Source organism: Gekko japonicus, unplaced genomic scaffold (assembly GCF_001447785.1).
Source record: "Gekko japonicus isolate JY-2015 unplaced genomic scaffold, Gekko_japonicus_V1.1 scaffold2758, whole genome shotgun sequence".
NCBI lineage: Eukaryota > Metazoa > Chordata > Lepidosauria > Squamata > Gekkonidae > Gekko > Gekko japonicus.
This window is the reverse complement of record NW_015162561.1, coordinates 2,869-21,779: the sequence shown is the minus strand read 5'-3', so window position 1 is coordinate 21,779 and position 18,911 is coordinate 2,869. Positions and strand designations below refer to the sequence as shown.

At 48.4% G+C, this 18,911-nt stretch overlaps 1 protein-coding gene across 1 annotated transcript in view; it reads left to right on the top strand.

Moving 5' to 3' along the window:
• SPAG17 (sperm associated antigen 17) overlaps positions 1–18,911 on the top strand; it is a gene marked incomplete at its 3' end in the record, with an annotated part of 95,503 nt that overhangs the window by 73,946 nt on the left and 2,646 nt on the right. The window contains exons 22-31 of the mRNA XM_015406391.1: positions 53–193; positions 346–441; positions 5,276–5,499; positions 6,699–6,819; positions 8,792–9,234; positions 10,523–10,643; positions 13,155–13,157; positions 13,847–14,052; positions 14,984–15,125; positions 17,768–17,895. Of these exons, the coding sequence (XP_015261877.1) occupies positions 53–193; positions 346–441; positions 5,276–5,499; positions 6,699–6,819; positions 8,792–9,234; positions 10,523–10,643; positions 13,155–13,157; positions 13,847–14,052; positions 14,984–15,125; positions 17,768–17,895 (1,625 nt within the window). The remainder of the gene's footprint in view (positions 1–52; positions 194–345; positions 442–5,275; positions 5,500–6,698; positions 6,820–8,791; positions 9,235–10,522; positions 10,644–13,154; positions 13,158–13,846; positions 14,053–14,983; positions 15,126–17,767; positions 17,896–18,911) is intronic.

The window sequence follows — 18,911 nt, the reverse complement described above, 5'->3', positions numbered from 1 at the left end:
CCCCTCTGGGGGGGCCCCCCCCCCCCCCCCGTTTCTTCCTGTATTCTCCCAGGATCGACTTTTGTCACAGTGAAGGTAGTAAAGGACAACCACAGCTTCTTCATCCATATCATAGACCCCAAGGAAATTCCAAAAGAGAGTGGAAACCACCAAGGAAGTAGTGACTGGAAGAGAGGCAAACTGATCCAGGTCAGTTAGTGTCTCATTGTTAGCTATATCAGGCATAATAGTCCATAATAATCCATAATAATATGGGTTACAGGAAAGTGACTATTTTACTATTGAAACACAAACTTAGCTTTGTCTTCTTCTTTTTCCCCCTTATAGAAAAATCTGTAGATCCAGATAAAGCTGTGAGCAAATTCGGATCGTTTTCTGCCACCTTAGAAAATGATATTCACCTTTCCTTTAGCTGCTATGGACCTGAAGGAAAAGCCCCAGGTAAGACAAGCAAGAGGAAGAAGGTTCTCAAGCTCCAGTTGCCTCTGAAAAAGTGAGCAGTGTGGCGTCCTTCCTTTTGGGAGGGCCTGTTTTTCCTTTCATTCATACTCTGTGACGTGCTAGCTTATGGGGGAAACAGTTTTACTTTTTAATTCACACTTTGTGTATATGACCTTGGTAGTTTCTGCTGCCACCAGGAATTTAAAATTCCAACTCTCTCTCGTTTGGTAGTGTTACCCAGGGTCTGGGCACTTCAGAGGACTATGTGGCCCTGAGGAAGTCCTGTACTGAATTCTGGGATATTTAAACAACAATGGATTTATTGAAATAAGAACAAAATAGGTTTCTGGGAAAAGGAACTTGTAAAATATAACTAGCAAGCTTGGTGTCACACCAGTCTCTCAGGCACCAAGATTCCCTCTGAGAGGATTCTCTCTCTTTCTCATATATGTAGCCAAACCAGCTAAACTCTTTGACTTTTCCACACGAGATAAAACATTGGTCTAATCACACAGTGTAGACACAGCTCATTTCTTTTCCCCATAGACTCTCTCACAATACTTTTAGACAGGGGTCATTTCCTGCAGCAGTGCACAGGAGCGGAGCTCCGGCAGTAAAGCGCCCAGGGGGCGGGCACATCTAACAAGCCCCGCCCCCTGCTCCCATCAGCTCCAGGCCACGAGGAGCAAGAAGCAGCCAGGTAAGTTGCAGAGCCTCCCCTCCGCCCACGCTGAGGCGCAGAGCCCAGAGAAGGCCTCCGGAGCCCTGCCATCCACCTTTCCCGGCACCTGCGGGGGTGGTGGCGGTGGCAGGGGCTTGATTGGGGGGAGGCCATGGGGGATCTGTGAGGGCAGATCTGCCCTCCCCCCCCCCACATAGCTAGCAATCCAAAACAGTTCAGTGGAGCCTGAGCAGTGGGTGTTGCCTTCTGACACACTTCTGGTGATGTCAGGGGGAGTGGCATATGCAAATAAGTTATGCTAATGAATTATGCTAATGAGCTCCTGCACCTCTTTTTCTATGAAAGGACCCCTGCTTTTAGATTTCCACTGGCTCTCTTTTAAGATTTTCACACTTCACTCTCCAAAGACACACACAGAACACTTTCTGAACTCCGTCATAAAACACACACACACCAAAATAGGGAATCATTACAAGCAGTGACTCACGAAGGCTCCTGCCCTGCTGCAAATCTTGTTAGTCTTTCAGGTGCTCCTGGGCTCTTGCTCTTTACTGCTGCTATAGGCAGACTTAACACAGCCACCCATCTTGAGCTATCTCCAATTGCAAACTCTACTTCCTCTTTCTGTATTGTCTTCCAATGATTTTTCGCAATAGCTACCACTTTGGGGGGGGCATTCTTCAGCCACTGGGATTACGCGGATAGAATTTAGGATTCGGTTTTCTTTTTTCTTCTTCTTTTTTTGCCCCCCAAAGGGGATTTTTTAAATTTGCATTTCTAAAAACAACCACATAACTCTAACGAAAAAAAGGGTGGGGGAGACTACAAACTATGGGAAACAGAGAAGAAGGCACTAAAAGCACAAGTGTAGAAGATTACATATGCTTATAACGATAAAAAAATTGTAACCCTTAACAGTTAACTTCCAACATGAGGAGTTTCCTCGATCATCGCTACAATTAGTATCCAGCTTGCTGTCTAGACAGAGAATAATTCCAAAGCTAATTAAAAGAAATATAGAGACCTTAAAAGACATTGACCTCTCCCATTACACTTTCCCTCCCTCCCCACTAGCACGACGTTGTGGAGCCAAGATTCTCTCAGTCCATACAGTCATATCAGTTAATCCTCTTCCTTCTCTGTTAAATCTTCTTTCTTGAACCGCTTTAAAGAAACAGGCTTTGTCCAGTTAGTACCGCTTTCCTTTTTCCAGGACTTTCACTCACTTATTGCTTCATACACATTCTGATTAAAGAGACCAACCATTCACTTTGCATGCAAACTTTATGGCACAAGAGTAGTCAACTCTTCGTTATCGTTTTATGATCCGCTTGCAACCATCCTTTATAAGCTAGACACGGTCTCAATTTCTACTATAATCCAAGGTTCGCCGCTTCTTGAAGTAAACACTGTCCCTTTAAAAGTACCGCCACATTTAGAGCCGTTCCTGTCGAATATCCCACTTTAGCCAGCAGATGGCACTCGATTATAAGCTATAGGAAGAGTTTATGGCTAGGTCACCTGACCTAGCGCTCCGTTTTTCTTCTTCCTGAGAGGAGCTTGGGTCCCACCTCCCTCAAAGCCTTTGATCGCCATCTTGGAGGATTGTTTACATTTACTGATTAAAGTTGCCAAAGTCTCAACGGTCTGTAAACGCTTATATTTGAAAAAATTCTCTGATCTAGTTCTTCTACTGTAATCCTTTGCTACTGTTAGCTCAGTCCCCCATTGTCCCGCTTCTTTCGATCGCTTGAGGGGGTAGGGCATCCCCTTGGGCTTCGCAACAGGGCTCCGATGTCTCGCTTTAACTTAAACTCACTCATCCGTCTTCAAAACGATCCAACAGGTCTCCCTGGGATCTTGCTAGGCAGAGTAGAATCGCCAAACCTTCATACGCTTGTCCCGGTGGTCGCTTCGAGTCCAATACTGGGAATCAGGGCAGGACCTTCGGGGCAGAGAGTAGCCCCCCTGTACTGGCTGTTGGCTGGAGGTAGGGCTCTCCAAAGCCCCCTGGCTAGGAGCCCGTTGCCTATGGGCTCCATGGGGGAGCGCGCACAATCGCGCTCCCTCCTAGTCCCCGATTCATGGCACACGTCTCTCGGAGGAGCGGAGAGACGCGGCCATCACTGAAGCGCCGAAAACCAGAAGTCAGGATTTGGTTTTCAAGCTGCGTACAGTTCTTCCCCGGGTGGGGGTTGGGGGTTGGGGAGCTTGCAAGGCTCTCTCAGCATCCAGGGAGTTTGGAGAATGCTCCCGCTTTCGCCGCATCTGTTTCCCCAGTCTCTTCTCTAGGGGCATGTTACCCATCCGGCATGATCCTTTACATGAACAGAGCCAAGCTCCCACTCCAAAATCAACCGGACCCACTGGACTCATACATTTCCAGATAGCCTGCTGGAGAGACATGCCACACACTTGCACACAGACCCCACAGCTGGAGGTAGCCAACCTGGGTTCAGGAGAGGTTCAGGACTGGTTCAGTCCTTTTCAACGGTAGCTAACGCTCCGTGCCAGGCATCATCATACCTCTAATCCCCTTCTGAACAGAACCATTCCTCCCACTCAGTAAAACAGTTCTGTCCTTTCAAATATATGCCAGTTAACTTGCATCAGGGGAATGGAATGGATATGCACAGGTTAGAGAGACCGGACTGAGAGATCTTTACATCCTCTCCCAAAATACTAGAACTCAGGGATGTCCAGGGAGGAGGAGGAGAAGAAGAAGAAGAAGAGATTGGATTTATACCCCTCCCTTCACTACCCAAAGGAGTCTCAGAACGGCTGACAAACTCCTTTCCCTTCCCTTCCCCTCAGAATCACAGTTCGCAATGAATGCAGATGTGCTGCCATCAACCATCACCTATAATTTTTTTTAAAACCCACAGAATTGGTTCTCTACAACTGCCGTGCTCTAAATATCATCTGGCCACTTGGCTCTTGGCCAGCAAAACTGCAGATATCAGGGCCAAACTACATGACATGGTTTTTGGTGAGTCAGATTGAAGTTGCTTTCCCACCGCCACACAGCAGCTTCGGGAAATGTCATTTTTAAAGTCTGTGGGAGTCCGATTTAAGAAGAGGAGGAAGAGATTGGATTTATACCCCTCCCTTCACTACCCGAAGGAGTCTCAGAGCGGCTGACAAACTCCTTTCCCTTCCCCTCCCCCACAACAGACACACCCTGTGAGGTAGGTGGGCCTGAGAGAGCTCTGACAGAAACTGCTCTTTTTCAAGAACAGCTCTTATCAGAATTATGGCTTGCTCAAGGTCATCCAGCAGGTACAAGTGGAGGAGTGGGGAATAAAACCCAGTTCTCCCAGATTAGAGTCCGCGCACTTAACCACTACATCAAACTGGCTCTCAACATAACAGGCAGTAGATTCAGGACAGACAAAAGGAAATGCTTCTTTATGCGAGGAGTGTTAAAAATGTGAAATCCAGTGCCGAAGGATGAAGTGATGACCACAGGCATAGATGCCTTTAAAAGGGGGATTAGACAGATTCATGGAGGAGAGGTCCATCAGTGGCTGCTAACCACGGTGAGTAAAGGGGGACCTCCACATCCAAAGGCAGTCCACCCCTGAATACCAGTGCCAGGAGGCAACATCAGACATCTGTGAAACACGATGCTGGAGTAAATGGACCACTGGGCTGATCGAGCTGGGCTCTTCTTATGTTCACGAGTGATGTATTTCCATAAATGAAATGCCCGCAAGACGTATGCAAACGTAAACAGAGAAGCTTTCCTGTGAACTATGCTGTCTGGAGGCACAACCGGCAGGGGCAAGCGGCCGTAGCTGGGGTAAAGGCGATGCTTTTTTCATCCACCGAGAGCACAGAAATAACTGCTGGCAGCAACGGGTTGTATACACACGTGGAGCCCGTTTTCGCACAAGGATTTCTCCTGTGTACGAAATTACGGTTCGCGTGTCTGAACAGGTACAAAGAGTCAACTAATATTAGACGTACATTCAGATTGTAACTAACAGGGCAGAATATCACTATAAGGCTTTTAGGCATCGGCTCACTACATGTTGCAGTTTTTTAAAAATGTTTTCTTACTTGTGTTTCCAAGACACAACAGTGTCACCAGTATGTGTGCATTTCCTTGTCTCCCGCACAGCCTAAAGCTTGTTTCCCCCTCCCCTGCAGAAAAGAAAGATCCCAATTTAGCAGCCGTTCTGTCCTTCCCTTCCGTAAACGTGCCCACGTCCAACTTTGCTGCCTTGGCTGTCTCCACCGCCGCGGCTCCCACGCCAGGAAAGAACAAGCCCGGGAAGGAAAAATCCGCCAAATCCTTACAATCGAGCAAAATGAGCTCTCGCCTCACAGTTACCGGATCGCCGGAAGACGGTTTGAAGCAAGAAGAGAAAAAGGTGTGAGTGTGGGCCGGTCCAAGGTCTTTTGTCTCCCCAGCCAAGGTACACCCATCACCTCCTGGTCTCAGGTCGCAGCCAGTCCCCTGGCAGTGGTGCAGGCCCAAAGGGGGTGCCAGGCACTCCCTTTGCCGCTAAGGGTCGGGAGCGAGCCGAGCCCTGCGATGCATCATTGTGCCACCTGAACAGGGGTCATTTCATAGAAAAAGAGCTAGGGGAACTCATTAGCATAACTCATTAGCATATGCCACACCCCCTGACATCAGGGGCCCGGCGGTGGACCTGCAAGGCCGGCGGGAGTGCGAGGAAGCCCCGCCAAGGCCCTCCCTGGCCCCAGGCAGGCAGGGGTGGGGAGAGGCGGGGAGGAAGCAACTTACCCTCCCTCTTCTCCTGCCTCCTCCTGGCTGAATGAGGGCTGGAAGCGGGGCGGCCGGAAGCAGGGGGCGGGGCTTCGTCATGTGCCCCGCCCCCTGCACCTCACCCGGGGGAACTGCATTCCCCCGCGTTCCCCCCCGAAATGACCTCTGCACCTGAAGCGGTCCATCGGGTGGCTTGGCCCAAGAACTGGCCCTGAGGCCAGCCTCATTCACTCCTGTCGCCACAGCAGGGCTGGAAGAAGAATTCAGAAATCACTGAGGTTCAGCCAGGCAACAGGGGGGCGAGAGGGTTGGCTCTTGTTCCCCATGTCTACACTGTTTTAATTCCAAAAGAGATCCAACCACCCCCTCCTACAGACTTTAGAGCAGTGGTGCTTTGCGATGTGGGAGCCACTTGTGGCTCTCTGGCATGCCACGTGTGGTTCTTCTGAGCTCTGTCCCCCAGTGTGGCACCCGCTGCACATTTCAGGGAAATGGGCATGGCCCTTATCTGGTGGGGCTCGTGGTTAGCAGGTGGTCTCCACCTTGCGACAGGCACTGCTGGAGGAATGGGTGAACTGCAACCCTCCCTGAGGTGCAGGTCTCATGTCAAAGATGGTGGTCTGCGTGGATCTTCCGTCTGGTGGGCGATTGTGAATCTGGCTCTCCAGGAGCCGTGGCGTGAGACTCGTGGCTTTAGAGATTAACAGGTGGATAAGCAAACACGGATCCCCCTGCCCCATCTAGTTTGGCCTGTAAATAGTCGCTAAATTAAATAGCCCCAGAGCTAGAGGTGAGTCTGTTTGTTTGCAAAGGCGTGAGGTTTTCTGTTCAATTCTTTAGGTGGAAGTAGACGAGCCAATCCAGCCACCACCAGCCACGCCAGAAGTCCGTGTTTTCAATACTTTGAATGTGTCCTGTCCCAATGGCTTGGTACTCACCTTCATTGGTAAAAAATTCCCAGGTTGGTTCTGTGCTGTATTATGTGAATGCACCATTCTTTTTTGGGGGGGGGAAGTTAAAGTGCTGCGTTAAAAAAAAATGAGTGTAGAATTTGATTCTAGCTAGGCAGGAGTTCTGAGCCATTTGAATGGTCCATAATAAACATCATGACAAATATGGAGGGGGGGCTTGATTGTTTGGGAGGGGGCATGCAGCAGAGGGAAGACAAAAACTCACTTTCCGTCCCTCTTCTGCTCCCTGCTCCGTCTTCCTGTAGTGACCCAGATCAGCCAAGATCCAGGTTAGGCTACTATAAGGGTGTGATCCCACGACAAGCTTACCGTGATTTGTTCCCACTTTAGATTTGATTGGGAATATTTTTTTTCGGGTTGGGATGACCACACATCCCTCCCTAAACCGCTTGCATCGCGCAACGAGGCTCTGGGCACCATTCAGATAGCTGCGCTGCCACTTGGGCGGCTTGGCTTGTGGGTTTTTTAAAAAAAATTGGTTTTGTGCATGCACATATACACATGGCCGAATCACCGCTCCCACTGGGACTCGCCATACTCCCTTGTTCTTGCAGCCACCCCCCCCCCCCCCCGAACAGCAAACAAAATTAACGGCAACATACAACTGAGCGCTGGAGTCTATATGTGCGCTTGAACATTTATACACTGAATTTATTCAGCGCAGGATTGCTCATGCGCACGACAGAAGCGTGTAAAAAAATTGCGATCATTGCAAGATATGGCTGTCCAGATTGGCGAAATCACGGATTCAAAGCGCAGATATCTGGAAAGTACTTAATTTTCTGGGTGTAGGAAAACTCACTAGGGAACGGGGAGGATTGCGCGAGTGAGCCCACTTAGTTGCGGGAGACGGATGCGGCCATCTGATCAGCAATTTTAAATGCGAGAGGGAGCAGCGGTGAACCCCGATCAAAATCATCGTGTGACCACAGCCGAAGGCACTTTTACATGGGACTGCCTTTGAAAGCTTTTTGGCAATTCCACATGGTCCAAAATATACCAGTCAGGTGATCGTCAGGGGCTGGATACAGGGACTGTATCATCCCTGTGCTGAAAGGCCTGCAGTGGCAGCCTGCTTGATTCTGAGCGCAGTTCAGAGTGCTGGTTCTTTAAGGCTGGGATACTGGAAAGACCGGCTCTTCCTGTACTGTTCAGCCCACCAGTTAAGACGCTTTTCCTAAGCCCCGCTCTCTGTACTCCCACCTGCAGAGGTGAGAAGACGGCAGCCAAAAACAGCATTCTCAGTACTGGCACCCTTGTTTCGGAATGCCACCCCCTTGAGGCTCATTTGGTTCCTGTCTTTCTGTCCTTTAGGTCCCACACCAAAGCATTTCCCACACCAGTTTGGTGTAGTGGTTAAGTGTGCGGACTCTAAACTGGGAGAACCGGGTTTGATTCCCCACTCCTCCACTTGCCCCTGCTGATGTGACCTTGGGTCAGTCACAAGCTCTGGCACAGCTGTCCTTGAAAAAGAGCAGTTTGTGTCGGAGTTCTCTCAGCCCCACCCACCTCACAGGGTATTTGTTGTGGGGAGGGGAAGGGAAAGGAGTTTGTAAGCCGCTCTGAGACTCCAAGTGAAGGGCAGGGTATAAATCCAATCTCCTCCTCCTCCTCCTCCTCCTCCTCCTCCTTCTTCTTCTTCTTGTCCGGGGTTTTAACTGAAGGATTCCATTTTTATAAGCTGTTTCCATGACCGGGCTTCTAGTCTGAGCGCTGTTATAAGGGCATCATCGTAGGCTGCTCCGTGTTTTTATGGCGTATTTGTCTTAGCTTATTTTAATATCGATAAATCGCTGGCTCGGTCTTAACTTGTATCAGAACGACCCAGTGTATCTAGAAAACGTCTACTGACGGCAGCCCCTTCCAGTTGCAAGTCCTGATGTCTGTGAGCTTGCCTGTAACTCAATTGGTGTTATGTTTCTTTACCAACTAATGCAAGTAATTTTTTTTCATGTTTGAAAGATGAAGAAAAAGGAGACAAGAGCAATAGCGGTGATAAGGAATGCAAAGCGGAGGAGGCTAAGATGGATGAGGCCAAAGCAGAGGAAGTAAAGACCCAAGAGCCCAAGGTGGAGGAACTAGCCAAGGTCAACGAAGCCGTTACAAGCAAGACCCAGGCAAATGAAGACCAGGGTGATGAAGCCAAAGCCGCCGATATGACTACAGTTGACGATGCCCTAAGGGATGTGTCTAGTGAAGGCAAGGCTGAAGCTGAAGCAGAGACAGCCAGTGTGGAAAAGGAGAAGGAGCCACTCTTCGAAATTCTTACTAGGCAGACTTATCCACAAAGAGTGAAGCATTCACAGATGCAGAACACAGTGAAGAAACCTGTAGAGCAGGAGGTGTCTAGAGTTATTACCAGAGAAGGAACTGTTGTAAAATATATGTTGGATGGGTCCACGCAGGTATATTAACAGAATCCATTGGCCGTTGGCTTAAATTTAGTGTTGTTTTTAAAAGAAATGTGATATACCCAAAGCTCAAAATGCTGAGTAAACTGGAACCTAATTAACCTCTGCTAGTTATATTGATTATAGAATACTTAATCATAATTAAGGCGGAGAACGTGGACGTGGGAGCACGCAATCCGGCAGAGGGGAAGGGAAAGCAGGAGCACATAGCCCAGCAGAGACGGAGAGAAGCGGGAGTACACAGTCCGGCAAAGGAGAGAGCCAGGCGGGAGTATAGATTCTAGGGTAGAGGGGAGCAGGAGCATACAGTCCGATGGAGGGGAAAGAGGAGCTTGAATACACCGTCCAGCAGAGGGGAAAGAGGAGCAGGAGCACATGGCCGACGGAAGGGGAGAGAGGAGCAGGAGCATACATTCTGGTGGAGGGGAGAGAGAAGCAGGGATACACAGTTCGGCAGAGGAGAAAGAGGAGTGGGAGCACACAGTCTGGGAGAGGGGAGAGAGGAGCAGGAGCATACAGAGTCTGGTGGAGGGGGGAGAGGAGTGAGAATACACTGTCTGGGGTGGGGGGCAGGAGCATGGTCTGGCACAGGGGAGGGGGGAACAGGAGCACACAACCTGGCAGAGGGGAGCAGGAGTGGGAACACACTAGAATTTGGCATTACCCAAACAATCCTTGGGCTTGTATGCTCCCTCTCCATCTTGTGCTCCATTTTACTCTCCTTTTTTGCCACAGTCAAATCAGCTAACTGGTTTAGAAACTCAGACCGATTTCCCACAAGCGCTGCTCCACGCTCGCTCTTCCTTTGCCCCGATGGTACATGTCAATTTCACAGAAGCGGCCGCATTTTGCCCCGGCAGCTTCGCGTGATTTTCCCTGCATCTACTCAATCCTGTTTTTTGAGGATTGAGTAGACATGGGGGAAATTGCGCGAAGCTGCGGGGCAAAATGCGGCCGCGCAGCAGCTTGTGTGAAATTGACACGTACCATCGGGGCAAAAGGGAAGAGCGAGCGCGGAGCAGCACTTGTGGGAAATCGGCCTCAAATTTCGGTTTCTAGTTCCGGTTTGAAGGACGCACACAAAATGTAACCTGACAGTTTGAATGTAAGGACAAGTTATGATTTGCCGCAGAGGGAATCTTGAGTGCCTCTAGGTAGAAGGAAAGCACACGAGCCCCAGGTTCATTCATATAATGCCGATGGTTTGAAATTTCATCTGAAGAGCGCCATAGAATGTTGCTGTTGTTGACTGTAATAATTTTAACGCAAAGGTCTTCCCTAGATTCTGTTTGCGGATGGCACCGTGATTAGGAGTCCTGATTCCGGTCCTGTGATGCCGCCTCCCCCTGTGCCGAGTACCCCACAGACCGAGGTCACTCCCGCTGAGCCAACCACCAAGAAGAGTAAGCACCCTTCCCATATTCAGAATGAACCACGACAGGCATGAGCTTTCCTCGTAGTTTCCGCTTCAGATTTTTCTCGCTAGCAAGAAAAGCCAGCGTGGCGTAATGGTTAAGAGCAGCAGACTCTAATCTGGAGAACCAGGTTCGATTCCCCACTCCTTCCCGTGAAGCCTGCTGGGTGACCTTGGGCCAGTCACCAGTTCTCTCAGAACTCTCTCAGCCCCACCTGCCCCACAAGGTGCCTGTTGTGGGGAGAGGAAGGGAAGGCAATGGTAAGCCGCTTTGAGACTCCTTCGGGTACAGAAAAGCAGGGTATTAAAAAAAACCCCCAACTCTTCTTCTTCTGTTAGGCTCCATCGATGTGCACGTGCCTGACATGAACTTGGCCCACCCCACGGATTCTGTGCCGGGCAGGACAGTCCCTGCCGCTGCCACCTGGCTCTTTGCTTCTAACTAGCCCCATACTAAATGTCCGTGGGGTTTGGGGTTTCATTGTGAATGTTGCTGCTTTGGAGAAACAAGCTCCTTTCAAGAGATAAACTACCCCCTTGCAAAAAAGCCACTTCCCATGCTGAAAAGTACACGGTGTGCTCCCTCCCCCTATCTCGAAGATCCAGGAATAAAAATTTAAACCACATTCATATAAACAAACACACATTCGTTTCCAAAGGAGAGAATCATCTTTGAGGGGAACAAATCGACAAGGCGAGCTTTGGCTTGTGAAAGATTAGACCCCTGGTAGCTGGTCTTCAAGGTGCCCCTGGCCTCAGATTTGGTTCTTCTAGTACAGGCTAACACAGCTACCCTAAACACAAGGGCCAATACACATGACCTGACGCGTTTCTTCCCTATTGGAGCCTTCTTCAGCAATAAGATAACCAATAAGTGAATAATGGAGCTGCGGTGGCTCAAGTGGTTAAGACGCTGAACTGCAGGCTGTGGAAGGTCGGTAGTTCAGCAGTTCGAGACCCGAGTGTGCCACATGACGGAGTGAGCTCCCGTCTCTGGTTCCAGCTCCTGCCAACCTAGCAGTCTGAAAGCAAGAAATTGCAAGTAGATAAATAGGTACCACTTCGGTGAGAAGGGAACAGCGTTCCGTGCGCCTTGGTGTTTAGTAATGCCGGCCACATGACCACGGAAACATCTTCGGACAGCGCTGGCTCTTCGGCTTGGAAACGGAGATGAGCACCGCAACCCTAGAGTCGGATTCGACTGGCTTTCGAGCAAGGGAACCTTTACCTTTGTTCACTTATTGGTTATCTTATTGCAATATGTATTTAAGTTATGTGTACCTCAATATTGTTTGACCTCTGAAGAAGGCCCCAATATGCAGAAACACATCAGGTCATGTGTCTTGGCCCTTGTGTTTAGGCTATAGTTTTCCACGAGGCTTTCATTGGGCCCTTATGCATGTTTTTAACTGTCTTTCTAATAAATACTTGTATTTTTGTATAAGTTTTAACTAGGTTTTTAATATTGGCCCTTCCTTAGACTTCCTTCTCACCCTTTCGGTTCTTGATTTCCAGTTTTTGGGTCAGGTTTGTTTTCCTCTCCCTGTGTCTTACTAACACAGCTACCCACCTGAAACAGTCTTCAATGGGACTCGTACATAGTCTTCCCAAAGAGGTAGATGAATTAATAAGAAGTTGAAGTCTGAAGGCAGTTCATTGTTCACGTGAGCTTTGAAATGCTGGCTCTTGTTTTCTTGCTGTTCTAAAGAGTTAATTGCACAGAGTCATCTTAATCTGGGCTAGTTTTAAATAAAGGTGCAGATGAAGTTCATATGAATAATAGAGTCTTAAAGTGGAATGTAATCTCTAAGGGAGGTCTTCCCAGAGATGAGGTGAGGTACATAAGAACATAAGAGACGCCAATGTTGGATCAGGCCAGTAGCCCATCCAGCCCAACACTCTGTATCACACAGTGGCCAGAAATATCAGTGCCAGAAATACCAGGTAGGAAGAGGTTGAGATCCAGTAGTGGTTGTTGGTCACAAAGGCTTTAAAGGCCATCTTAGTTAATCAGCAAAGTCAGTATTGGTTCCAAATTAAGAATAGGTATTCTGTCAAAAAAGGTATCATAACATTTCTGAGCTCTGTAGAATGGCGCTTCCTCTTAAAGGCCTGGCTCATCTAGAATACGAACACTCTCCTTTTAGCCTCATGCAAATCAGGTGTATAGCAAGAGTTGAGTTCAGTAGCACCTTAAAGACCAACACGTTTATCGGGGTGTAAGTCTTCAAGGGTCAAATTAGGAATGTAGTGGCTTCAGTGATGGCCCTAAGGACATTTTTAGCAGCTGTATGCACCAAAGGCACAGTCCTGTCTTGCACCTCCCAGTTTTATGGGGGAAGACCAAGCTGCAGCTCCAGGTGGTAATCCTAGACTCTAGGTCCTTCTTCCACCCAGTCCCAGGATAAAGGAGCCTTTGATCTGGAATAGTCAGGTACTCTGGGGGTGGGGGTGGACACACCACTTCCCTACCCAATGTTTGTACTTGGCTATCCAAGAGCCAGTTTGGTGTAGTGGTTAAGAGCGGCGGACTATAATCTGGAGAGCCGAGTTTGATTCTCCAGTCCTCCACATGCAGCCAGCTGGGTGACCTTGGATCAGTCACAGTTGTCTCAGAGCTGTTCTCTCAAGAGTAGTTATCTCAGTGCTCTCTCAGCCCCACCTACCTCACAGGGTGTCTGTTTTGGGGAGAGGAAGGGAAGGAGATTGTAAGCCACTCTGAGACTCCTAGTATAAATCCAATCTCCTCCTCCTCTTCTTCTTCTTACCCCCCTTTACACCCTATCCATTGTCCTCTGGAGTAACTTGGGTGAAACACAGCCAGCTCAGGAACAGCCCAAACAGGGCTTTGTTCTGGAGGAACGCACCGGGACAGAGTTCGGGAACCTCTTCGACAAAATTCTTTCTAAAATATTTTAAAGTTCATGAGTTTTCAGTATACAGATTGAAAACCATTTCCCTCTTAAGAGTTCCGGCTCCTCTCCCCCCCCCCAAAAAAAAAGCCCTGAGCCCAAAGGAATACAAATTCCCCCCTACCTAATCCGTCTGTATTAATATGCCTTCACATGGCAGAAAGAGCCGTCACTGGGGGAAAGGGAGGTTTCTGCCCTTTATCTAACACCAGAAATAATGGTACTTGACATGCTGTCATTCTCAACGATTAATCTTCCTTTTCTTCTTCTGACTACCTAGAGAAAGGCACCAAGGGTGCCAAGACCGAAGCAATTGAAATAGTTGTTCTGGATCACATGCTGGATAGCGAACAGTCCCCCGACTCCCTGGCAGGCACCTGGATAACCACGACCCCACTGGGTGTTCAAGTGGGCACCAAGGGGTCCGAGAGGCTGGATCTGAAGCCACTTCTGGCCTACCGGGCCACTGATCCAGTGAATGAGACGGTAAGGTCACAGGTCCATTTCTAATGTATTCTGAGATTTCTGAATTGTCATCACAGACGTCAGTGGTGTCGTGGGGCTTTCCTCCTACATGTGTCTTCATGTATTTCTCCTCTACAGTTAATGGTGCAAGAGTACTATTTTTTTAAGGAGGGGGAACTCTGTGTGTGTGTGCGTGTGTGTGTGTGTGTTAAATACTGGGTTCCATGGATGGTCTGACCCCAAGCCTAGTGATCAGCTCTGCTTGATTAGTGATTCAGCAAGAAAAGACCCAGGGCAACAGCCCTGTTTTAAGAGCATGCAAACTCCGCCCACTTCCCACACAACCCCCAATGACAGGCTATTGTCAGAACCATTCATTCCTCATTGGCCACCCCCAGAGTCCTGTTGGGCTATTGTTCTAGAGCTCCAAGCTCAGCCAGTCTCTGGTAGAAACAGTCCTGGAATGTTCCAGTCTCAGTACATAACTCTGTGTGTGTGTGTGAGAGAGAGAGAGAGAGAGGCCATAAAGTTCCTTCGAACTTATGGAGACCCTATGAATTGATGACCTCCAGAACTCCCTATTGTTCACAGCCGTGCTCAAGTCTTGCCGACCGAGCTTCCTTGACTGAGTCCACCCATCCCACATTGCCTCTTCCTCTCTTCCTGCTGCCTTCAACTCTTTCCTAGCACCGTTGTCTTTCACAGTGGCTCTCGTCTTCTCAAAATGTGACCGAAGCACGATCGCCTCCGTTGGGTCATTTTAGCTTCTAGGGAGAGTTCAGGTTTGGTTAGAACCAGAACCCACTCATTTGTCTTTCCGGCCGTCCACGGTATCCGTAAAACTCCGCTCCAGCCTACCCTCCCGGAACAGGTACCATTTTTATTTCCGACCGTCATGTCCAAAGTTCCATCCATCTGTAACATTTCATCAGTAGTCTTTCTGTCATTTCAGGTCATGACGATGAGGGAGGACAGGGTGGTCATAGTCGAGGGGACAGATGGTTCCAGGATAGTGGACCATGCCGACGGCACCAGGATAACCACCTTCTTCCAGGGCTGTGATGAAATCGTGCCCAATAGCAGTGAGGACCCAGGTACAAACAAGGGGGGCAGTTGTCGTGCAGGTCTGGGGTCTCATCACCAGGAGGCAGGCATACACTGATGTTGGTGTGTTAAGGTAAAGAGCTGTCAGCGGCACCACCTGACCCTCTGGCGAGGGGACAGTGACCTCTTGGGTCTCAGGGCTTGCAGTCACTTAGCAAGGGACAGGCCTTTTTTCTTTTTTTTTAAATCCACCTTGCCTCCGATTGATCCTTTAAGAGAACATAAGAGAAGCCAGTGTCGGATCAGGCCAAAGGCCCATCCAGTCCGACACTCTGTGTCACACAGTGGCTGTATTTGGATGAGAGACCTCCAAGGAATAGCAGGGGCGTGACACAGAGGCAGGCCGGCAATTGCATATCACCTCTGAAACGTCTGCCTTTAAGAAACAAAGTCTGGCTGCACCCCTAAAGGCTGCTTCAGTGTATCAGGACCAAAACATGCCTCTTGGCATTGAAGCAGCCTTTAGGGGTGCAGATTAGAGCTAAGGAGACCTTGCCCAATGAGTAATACAAAACCATTATCTTAAAAGGAGATGGAATGAGACACTCAGTAGTTGTTCTCTGTTCCTGAGGAAGGACCAAAAGTCTGAAACACGGGAAAAGTTACCTAGGAAAAGCGTTGGGCTTCTTGGATATTTATCATAAGAACAGAAGAGACGCCAATGATGAATCAGGCCAAAGGACCATCCAGTCCAACACTCTGTCACACAGTGGCCAAAAATACCAGGTGCCATCAGGAGGTTCACCAGTGGGGCCAGGACACTAGGAGCCCTCCCACTGTTGCCCCCCCCCAAGCACCAAAAATACAGAGCATCACTTGCCCCGGAGTCCCTATCTATACCTTATGGCTAATAGCCACTGATGGACCTCTGCTCCATATATTTATTATCTAATTCTCTCTTGAAGCCGTCCATGCTTGTAGCCGCCATCACCTCCTGTGGCAGTGAATTCCATGTGTTAATCACTCTTTGGGTGAAGAAGGACTCCTTTTATCTGTCCTAACCCGACCGCTCAGCAGTTTCATTGAGGGCCCACGAGTTCCGGGCTAGTTTTAAATAAAGGTTCAGACAAAGTCCGTATAAATAACAGAGTCTTAAAGTGGAATGTAATGTACATTAACCATTCCCTGTCTTCTTTGCTCTTTGCTGCTGTTTCGATTCCTTTCTAGTCTGTGAGACACAGACAGTGTTCTACTTGTAAATAATTGCAAGGATATTTGGCTAACATAGCAGAGCTCGCCCGGTCGTAGAAGTATGACATTGCGTGCAGAAAACAAACCTCCCAAGAAGTGTATTGCAAAAGTGAAACTTAACATTTATTCAGACCAACACGTCTGCCCACCTGGATCTGTAGATATGATAAAACTTAGGTCATCTTTCGTAGACAGGGTCATTCTTGCTGCACTGCCACGAGCAAATGAGATACCATTTGCCAGCCGTCCAAACGCCCTATATATAGCTAGTATCCAACTTTATGTATTTAGAACCCCCTGCTCCGGATGGTCTAGGCTAGCCCCATCTTGTCAGAAGTTCTCAGAAGTTAAGCAGGGTCAACCCTGGTTAGAATTTGGATGGGAGACCGCCAAGAAAGTCCGGGCTCACTGCAGAAGCAGGCCCCGGCCGAGCACCTCGGAACGTCCCTTGCCTCGAAAACCCTACGGGGTCGCCGTAAGCCGGCTGCGACTTGACGAGCCCTTTCCACACGCGCATCCTAGCGCTACATATAAAGGTTCAAACAATTTATCGTATCCTTTCATATCTTCAACCTGCTCAACACTGACTTCCAAAAAGGTGTTTATCTCCAAAGATTATGCAAGATTTTTCAATACCCAACTTCAGTTTCCACTTAGGATCATAGAATCGTAGAGCTGGAAGGGACCTCCGGGGTCATCTAGTCCAACCCCCTGCACAAAGCAGGAAATTCACAAATACCTCCCCCTCCCCACCCCCAGTGACTGCTGTTCCACACCCAGAAGATGACAAAAAAACCCTCTAGGGTTGCTTCCTGACCCCAAAGTGGCAATCAGCATTTCCCTGGGCGTGTAAGAAAGGGCCACAAGAATTGAGCACTGCTACAGGCTTGATACATGTTGTTGTTGTTGTTCAGTCGCAGTCGAGCACCCTCCCTGCCCTCCCTTCTCATGATCTGCCCACGTTCACACAATCAGCAGTGCTGTCAGATGGCCACCTAGCCTCTGTTTGAAAACCTCCAAAGAAGGAGAGCCCACCACTTCCCGAGGAAGCCTGTTCCACTGAGGAACACATTAGAAGCCCTCCCACTGTTGACCCCCCCCCCAAGCACCAAGAAGACAGAGCATCACTTGCCCCAGAGCATCACTTGCCCCAGAGACTTGTTGAATCTTCCCTTGTTTTTCACAAGTCCAACACGCTGTTGCTGCAGCAACTATGTACTCAAAAATCTTCCAACTCTGCAGACTTCTGAACTGGAAGGCCCAGTGCTTGGATACAGTAGAAGGCACCCGTCCAAGGACTAACCAGAGCCAACCCTGCTTAGCTTCTGAGATCTGATGAGACTGGGCTAGCTAAATCTCCTTTCTTTATTACGGTAGGTGTTGCCCATGAACAAAGGCCACCTCTTCATTGATGAACATTGTACTGCGGTTTACTCACCAGAGGCATTTGACAAAAATGGATGTGAGCTCATTGCCAATAAGGAGGACCACGAGACAGGGAGATACATTATGAAGCATAACTCCAACATTGCCTGCAAGATGACGGATCCTGCAGGAAACATTTTCAAGGTAAAATACTAAACGTTGTAGTCGAGATCATTTGCATGCTTTTTCTTTTCTTTTACAAGCTCGGCTTTACGTTGGAGACGACTTGATGAAAGGGTTTTTGACTGATGAATCAGACAATTTTTTTAACCCTGAGACAAATTTAAATAAGTGTGTATGTGCCCGGAATAATGATACAAGTGAGTTCTTGAGGATACAGTTTCTCTTAAGAATGAGATAACGTATCGATGAGTGAACAAAGGCTACTGCCCCATTTTAAAGAGGAAAGGTCTCGGATAGTCTCTCTCTCTCTCGGTAATCTGGATTATAGATTGTATCCTATCACATCAGATACACTAGAGCCAGAATAGCTCAAAAATGGGAGAGAAAAGGTTACTCGGGACTTTTTTTCTGGGGGAATGTGCCAGATGAACAACAACAACAAAAGGTGCTACTGGACTCTTGCTCTTGTCTACAGGCAAGGTCTGCAATTTCAAGTACTTCGTCCATATTGATAACTAATATTAATTTATCTGAAAATGACTACTATATAAAACCTGTCTTCTTTGCAGTTACAAACTTATTTGCAGTTTGTTGGAAATATGTGTGTGTTGCAAGGTCTAATTCAGTCATTATAGGGTTAATCTGTTTACCTCGTGTGCTGTTGTTTAGGGGGCTTTGATGGTCCATGCCCATATCCAGCTGTCCATATACCGGAAATTCCGGGGATTCCAGGAATTCCAGGGCGTTGATGGTATACTGATGCGTTGGTGGTATACTGGTGATGGTGGCGGCTCCTATTCAAAAGTCTGGTGGTTCTTGTTGTGAGACCGAGTGGTCAGTCTGTTCTGTAGCTGTAGAGATGTAGCCTTAGGTCTGCTATTTTGTAGATTTTCCTGTGTACCCTTCCCTTAGAAATAAAGATTTTTACACAGAAAGAAATGCCTCCTCTCCAGTGAAGCAAAGATCCATTGCAAACTCTGAACCTCTAAGCATTATTGCCAATTTTTCCAACAGAAATAGCTATTTCTAAGAAATTG